This window comes from Pygoscelis adeliae, unplaced genomic scaffold (genome assembly GCF_000699105.1).
Source record: "Pygoscelis adeliae isolate BGI_AS28 unplaced genomic scaffold, ASM69910v1 Scaffold39, whole genome shotgun sequence".
NCBI classification, from domain to species: Eukaryota; Metazoa; Chordata; class Aves; order Sphenisciformes; family Spheniscidae; genus Pygoscelis; species Pygoscelis adeliae.
In genome coordinates this window covers 369,243-377,144 of record NW_008825534.1, presented here as the reverse complement: position 1 = coordinate 377,144, position 7,902 = coordinate 369,243, and the positions used below count along the sequence as shown (strand labels likewise).

Below are 7,902 nucleotides of genomic sequence, written 5' to 3'. Positions count from 1 at the left end.
CTCATGTTTTGCTATCTTTTAGGAAACTCCTGCATTTCCTTTTGGATACAGTTTTTGGAACTTGACTGAATCTGCTGCTCACTGCTCTCATTCCCATTTCACCCCAGTACCTCGGGCCTTCATGGTCTTTAACGTAATTAGAGAGTATTAGAGTAGAGCTATTATCCCCACCTCTGCCTGCACTGCAGGACAAATACACTCTGTGACATTCCTCTCAGCTGCCCAGGTTTGTGACCTACTGAAACTTGCTAGAGATCCTTTCTTTGCCTGCATGCACTGTTGTTACCCTAAATAACACTGAACTAGGTGAGCCCCTTGTTTCTGATGCAGCTGAGAATTTTGTAATTCTCTCTCTTTTTCAAGGAAGTTGTTATTAAAATGTGACAAAGGACAGTGGAGAAAATGCTTCCTCTGCTCCCTGGTGCATTTCACAAAGCTGTGCTTCAAATGCATGTCCAAGAATGTGTTATTAGTACTGAAGCACGTACTTTTTCTCAATTTTTTTCCTGTTTACAATCTCCTCCTTTCATACCCCATTTAAGATAATCTCTACCTTGTCTTCTCTATGTGAAAAAACAACTTACACAAGCAAGATGTGGGAGCTTGATATAAGAGAGGATGGAACATGCAGTTTGCCTTTGAAGCTAGCGGTTATATTATGATATATAGAAAGTCACGGATGGAAACCTTTAAAGAGAATCAAATTTCTTGTGGGAATCAACATCTGTGAAAAATGGTGTAATTGGGTAAAGCTGTATCAGACTTTTAAAACCGATTTCTCACCTTTTATTTTGCAGCCATCTCTGGCCCTTTCCACACTGAAAATGCATGATATCCCCTAATAAGGCATTTGCTTGCCTTGCTTGAACTACTTCAGTATAATGTCTGGTCCATTTATGTCACTGAGGGTTCTGCCTGTTATTTTCCTTTTAATATACTGATCTCTGTGGCTAAAATGAAATGAGGCAGTGGACACAAGATTAATTCTTCTGATGCAGTGTCACTGATATTATTTAGAGATGTGGCAAAGCGAGCATATTTTTCTGTAGGAATCTCTGAATTCCTCAGAGATAAGTGGTCACATTCTCTCTGCCGTTAACTATATACCTGGAAACGTTTAGATGGCTGCCAAATAGATCCATGGGCTTTGGGCGCTGAACTCCCTTAGAAATCCTGGCCTTAACTGGCTATTGCATATAAACAATTACCAAAATAAAGATGCTTTCCTGCTCTTGCTTACTCCCCTTTTCTTTCCATGTTTGCTGAAACACATACATGGAGGAGTAAAAGAAGTTATTTACTGATAAATTATTAATCTTAAATAGTAACTGCAAGTCACTGTTCTCATTAGTTGGAAATTAAGGCCAATAATTTAAGTGTGTTTTAAGCTTATTCCATTTACTGAATATGCAAAATAACTGTATTAACAAAATTGCTTGTCCAGTTGGAGAACAGAGCCCTCTTCTGAAAGATGGAATCCCTAAGCTGTGTTTCAATAGACTGCTGTGATTTTAATTTAAACATTATTTTTCTCTTTTAAGTTGGCAAGCTTTAATTAAATAGCAAGTTCCATTTTACAGGTAGGCAATGCATGTTCAAGTTGAACTTGTTCTTGTTTACAGTGGAAGCCTGAACACTGTTTTCCTAAATGCGGCACAAACAACTATTTTTGCAGCTGTATGTGGTTGGGTCAAGATATGACACTTTAATTGTTACTAATTGATGCTTTTTCTTGGTAGTGCAAACAACTAGGGCAACTAGTAAATGAGCAGGGCAGCGAAATTGTCTCTCGTGCCTTACAAGAAATTGCTTCAAGGCAGGGCTTGCAACATGTTGGCTGGCACAATGTGAACAGCTATGCTGTTGACCAGGCCAAAAATGTCAACCTAGTAACAAATGAAGGCAAGCACCTAATGAGGTAAGCCAGTAAGCAGCCTAACTTTCAGCAGTATCGTGTAAGCCAAAGTGCTCCCTGCTTTTGATGGGATCTACTGTGGGCTCAGCTTATCTGAAAATAGTGTCAGCTAGTTCAGGTTTCCAAACACATACACGTGCTCTGGGTTTGGGATCTTGGTTTTGAGTCCTGGGTATTGTGCCCTTGATTTCACCTGCCCTGATCTGCACGATGGGTTCCCGGGTCTGTTGCCAGACAGACCTGCTTTCACCTTTTAAAAACTCCCTTTACTTTGAGGTTTTCTCCATTGCTGTGGTGTTTTCTTTAGTACTTGTGTTGCAGCTCCCGGTGTGGGATTCATGGTCAGGGCACTGTATCTGGCAGATCTCTAAAGCAAAGCAGTGCCCCTACCCTGCTGAAAACAGCATTGAATTTATTGACAGGTGTCACTGGCCTTTTTCCTTCAGCAGTGGGTGGGTGGGCGAGTACATTGGCTGCATAGTCATGATATATTATAAAATATGCTAATTAATATTATAAAATTCAAAGCTGTATGGGCATGCTATTTAAGACTTGCAGCGTGTGTGTGGAAGACTTTTTTCTCCAGTTACACCCAAGTCGGTCCAACTGGAAGCAATGGGTCAAATTTTGCCCGTGTGAAGTTTGTACATTTTCTTGGTGCCTTGTAAAAAGGCAAACAGATATAGATAGGTGCCTTGCAGAACAGCTGCATGACTCACAGTACAACTCAGTGCGGTGAGAACATGCCAATTGAATTGTTTCCGGCACTGCGCTTGATCAAGCTGGTTGCTCCTTTTGTCTTCTCGATGAGCTTTGCAACATAATCTAAGTGTTAATAATTGACTGCAGGCTTTATAATTAGGCATTATGAGGTAAATGTATCTCCACCCAGAGAGGAGCTAAAATAACATTATTAACGATATTGCACTTGAAGGCAAAAGGTGCTCTTTCATTGTTGATTACACTTGTTGGTTTCTTACCCGTTTTCAGCTATAAAATACTAGAGTGAACCAAATGATGAACTAGTTCTGAAGGTTGTACAAATTTCTAGGAAAACATTGGATGCATACATAGTTGAAATAAACAAGTAGGGCCAGATTTTTCAAAGCACTTCCTGCCAATATAAACATATAGGTGAAGTAGCCAAATCCTTAGCACAGCTCAGCATCCATTTTTTTCTCCTTGCTTTGTAACTTACCAAACGGTAATGTTTACACCATTGATGAATCCCTATGCTGGCATAGCTTTTACTGTCTGGTATCATTACGTTTTGATGTAAGGGATCTTGGCAACAACCAACCATATTACCCATGGAAATTCACAGAATACAACTGACATTCCTGAAATGCAGAAGTACCCGTACTTTAGGGTTTTCCTCATTCTTTCATAGGAATTGAGAAAGGACAAGTGAGCATTTTTACTGAAAGGGGACCTCACAAGTTGTTGCTTGCCCACCAGTAAAACTTATTTATCTTTATTACGTGAACAGTTCCTGTTTGTAGTGAATAAGACTGTGTTGCTGTATAAATGTCCAATTATAACTCATCTCCCATTCTTACAAAATAAAGCAGCGGCTGCATGCACGTACGGCAGCCCTAGCGCTGCCTTTCCCCGCAGTCAAGCTGTACATGCACTGGAGTTCTGTTTGTTTCCTTTTTCTATTATAATGTGCTTAATGTCATATTAAGAAATGAATGAGTACGTGTCTAGTAATGGTGGATTGCAAACATGCAATTCACACTGCATACCAGGAGGAGTGTCAAGCCCACAAGCAAAACACAAGTGATACAAGCAGAATAGGCGACAAGTATGAACCAGAGCCCTTTGCATTCAAAAGAGACTCCTCCTGGCTTGGTGTGGTTTGGATCAAAACTAGGATAATATTCTGTGTAGCTGCAAAGATGAAAGAGAAATGAAGTAGGTGGATAAGGACGGGGATCTGCTGAGAAAGTCTATCCAGCCGCAAAATGTGAAGTTGTGGATGCTGTACAAGAATCACGATGTAATTTAAAGATTGTACTGAAAGTGTAATTTTTTAATTTATTTTTATTTTTTTAAATTTGTTCTGACTGCTGGCAACTAAAATGGTAGCTCTAGTAAAAATAGCATTCTGGAAGAAGGGGAATAGACTTATACCTTGAGCCAATGCTTGTTATTGTCAGCATGAGCATACTGTATTGTCCATAAACATACAACATGCATATTAAAGGAGGGAATATATTGCTAGAACCTACTGTGCCATGCAATAAATTGCTATTAATTATCTCTTTTAGTATTAATAGTGTACCAGACACTCTGTTGCTCAATGAGATAGGAGAAAGGAGAGTGAGCCCCTGCTATTGTAAGCTGGCATTGCTGCAGTGAGGTCAGTGCCTTCTGATCTCCAAGAGGGCACAGAGTGAGTACCAGATCTCCTCTGGCCCTCGCTCTGGTGTAAAATGTGGCAAGTTGATTTTTTACAAAAAAGGAACTTCAAAACTTTCCACTAAAAATTTCTCCCAAACAAAACTGTGGATCTTGAGTAATACAGGACTTGTTTTGTCTGTACTCCCCTCCAGAAACATCAGGGTCCAGCAGGATAGGGGAGACCCTGTGCCTGGTCCTCAGAGGATATTGGCTGGCTGGAGAACAGCAAGCAGCACCGCAGAGAAGAGTGCAATAGTCAGCGCAAGAACGTGACCACATATGAGCTACAGTGGTTTCTCTAGCAGCCCCCCTCAGCCGTACCTGCTGTGGTGCCCTGTACTGAAATAGCTGTGGGGTGGGACGACCATGCAGATGGGAAACCTTGTCTGTGCTGTCCTGGCCTTACCCTGACTGTTTGTTTGTTTCAGATATGGAGACGAAAAGAGCAGAAGCCCTCTTCAATGACAGTAAGTGAGGGCTTTTTAAGCCTGGGAAATCTCCAATTTGTTTTAATTGGCATTAATAGTCTCTGAGCACTTTTCCTGACCCTTAAAAGCCTTTTCTCATCCTCCTAATGGTGAAGTACAAGGTCTTGTACTTCACACACATGAGCCGTGTGTTTAAAAATCCTGCTCAGTCATGAGGAAGCCTTTTTTATTAGTGTCTTCTGGGATATGTAGGAAGACTGGCTTGAAAGTAGTGGTGATGTGGTAAAAATACCTTCTAGAAAAAGTCTACACCCACTGCTGAGTTCCCTAATCAGTTTTTTTTTCAGCAAGATGTTCCTTCTGTTAAAAATATCAGCGATTCTGTGAGAAAAGAGCAAACGATGAGAAAAGAGCAAGTGCTGAGGGCTCTAGAGAAATCCCCAGCGTTGGGCAGGGAGGAGACACACAGGTCCTGCTGCGTAAGTGCCTATGGCACACTTCTGCCTCCAGCAGTGCTGGTGTGGAAGGTGGAGGGTGCATCTTAAATGTAAACCCTGCTATCTAGGAAACATAGGACTTAGCCAGTGAGGGCTGAGCACTGTAATGTTCAGGACATTTGTTTATTTACTAGCCTGATCCAGTTGCTGTTGGTACTGGTGAGAGCTTTTACACTATGTCTGCTTAATCGTGTATTTGGACATGCAGAGACTAAGCCATGTTTCTATATGAAAGCTAAGCCATTTCAGGTGACTCCTAGGTGTACGTAGTAAAATTGAGTGAGTGAGGAGAACTTCCAATAAATAAAGGAACTTAATTGCTTGGGCTAGTTGACTGCTTTCATGTCAGGCACAGCAGCTAGCTGAAAGGTGTACTATAATATGCAAAAGGCAGGAGAGTCCTTATCACGGATTTGAGTGCATTTTATATTTGAGTAGATTATAGTTAGAAGCAATCTCTATTATAAATTGATTAAAACATGTACTTGAATAGAATACTTTATCAAATCTAATCCTGCCTGCACAGAGCAGACACCCTGTTGTCTGTCTCCCTGATGTAAAGTTATTAGAACTGCATCTTGGAGCAGTGACTGCAGAATCTGTTTCATATATGCTTGTCTTGGATGCTGTAGCATAACAACTCATCTCCACCTTGCTACCTGTTATTTTCCTATACACACATTAAGTGACGAGATTTACACCTGAACATGTACCATCATATTGTTCAATTGGCGCTTTAAGGATGGCAGCCTAGCAGAGACCTCTAATGCAGCCTGTGAGTGAGAAGTGCCCCAAAAGCCGGTAGGATTGGGTACATGCAGAAGAGTTTGGAATAATGGCTTTCTGTGTGCTCTCAGAAATTGGGAATATGTCATTTTCTTTAGTGTGCATTGGAAGGAAAGAAGGACCATGAGGAAATGTACAGAAGTTACATCAGCCTGTGATTATAATGAAAATGTTCTGGATTTTGGAATGGCTAGTAGCACAAAATTGTTCCTTATGGAAATATAAGGCAATATGATTGGTCTTCTCAAGGTATTGCTGTAGGGGTTAAGTTGAGGTATTTTGTTTTTAAGCTTTCAGAGAAGGAAGTCAGCTTGTTTGGAATTGTAATAGTCATAAAAAGCCATATTTGCTTACAAGTTGGGTTTCTTTTAACTCTGGGAAGGTTTGATCAGTTCCTTAGCAGCAGGCTGTCAAGTACTGGAAGATAAAATAACATCACTTTTTGGGTCCGTTTTAGGTGCTGGTGTTCTGGGCACTGATGGAACTGAGCTTTTCCCTGTGTTTTGAACATTGACTGCTCAGGTGGTTGACAGGATTGTGCAGTTTTAGGACCAGTAATTGAGGATTACCAATAGTTTTTAGGAGGGAAACGTGCTAGTGCAGACAGTCTTATCAATTATGGTATATTCTCCAGCTTTCCTTTCACACAGAAGGTTTTGGACAAGTAGACAAGTAGATTTAGATTTCACTGATTTCCTTCATTGTGGTTTTAAACCTCAGAAACAGGGCAGACTCTACACTGAGCACGAGCTTCTCAATATTTTATGATTTTTTTTTTCAAATTTATGAACAGCTTTCAATCTGCTGTGTTAATGCTGCTGCTTTTGACTGTGAGGTCCTGTTAACATAACCCTGTGCAGATTCTAGCAGGAAGGGGCAGAGGTTACCCTGTGCGTGGCTCCAGTGTTTCGCTTCTGAGGACTTCAAGGGCCCTGGGGCTGGCAGCTCTTCAGTGACGTACTACCATTTTCTGCTTTGTTCCCCTCTGGGTCACTGTCTGCGGGAGACAGACAGTGCAATGGTTTGGATTGTGTTGTCACTATGCAAATAATTCTTAGCTCTGTCTCTTTTTCAATGAATTGGGATAGTCCTGCCTATCAACTTTTCCTAATGTCTAGCTGAAATCGGGGCCTGGATGAAAACTAGTGGGTCTTGGTCCAGGTAAGATGGATTTGATGCTGTTTGGATGGGAGAAGACTGCTGAAACAGCTCTGTCCATTGAGGAAGTTTCTAAAGCTACAGGGGAGCTTCAGCTGCTCCTGACTATCCTGAGTTTCGTGGCTGAAACCATGGATATTTTCATTTCTCTCTGGGTTTGGAGGATAATACTTTTTGCCATGGATGCACACAGTGCTGGAGGTATCCATGCCTTTGTCATCTCTGGCTTGGATTAGTGTGATGCTCTTTGCCTGAAGTGCCTCTCCAGGTCCACCTGCACACTGCCATTTGTGCAATGCGCAGTTGCCTGTTTCTAGGTGACATCTTGCTGATGTAATCTGTGTGCATGCGTGGTAAAAACCCATGGCTCGGATCATTCCCATCTTAGATTTTGCCTTGTTCTTGTTTTATCCTAATGACAAATTACCTGGGACATTAAAGTTAGCAATCCCTGTATTTGGGAACTGTCCTGGGTGTGTGGTGAAGGTTTTGATTTCTGATTTGGGCTGCTCACGCAGCTAAGCCTGAATGGTTGACCATCATGGCTTTCCATAATAGTCAGTTTTTCATTCAGGCTTCTAACAGAATGGGTTGTGCATGAGGATCTCTGATTTGGGGGACTGGTGGAAGGTATGTTTTCTTGTTGATGTTAATACTGTTAGAGAACCTAGGCGGTGTCTAATTTTACATATGTTTTCCACAGCCATTAGCA

At 41.3% G+C, this 7,902-nt stretch overlaps 1 protein-coding gene across 1 annotated transcript in view; it reads left to right on the top strand.

Annotated features, from left to right (window-relative positions):
- The first annotated feature begins 7,198 nt into the window (after window positions 1-7,198).
- The window catches only part of LOC103923453 (transmembrane protease serine 11E-like), a 4,678-nt gene continuing 3,974 nt past the window's right edge, over window positions 7,199-7,902 (top strand). The window contains exon 1 of the mRNA XM_009331805.1: window positions 7,199-7,391. Within this exon, the coding sequence (XP_009330080.1) occupies window positions 7,199-7,391 (193 nt within the window). The remainder of the gene's footprint in view (window positions 7,392-7,902) is intronic.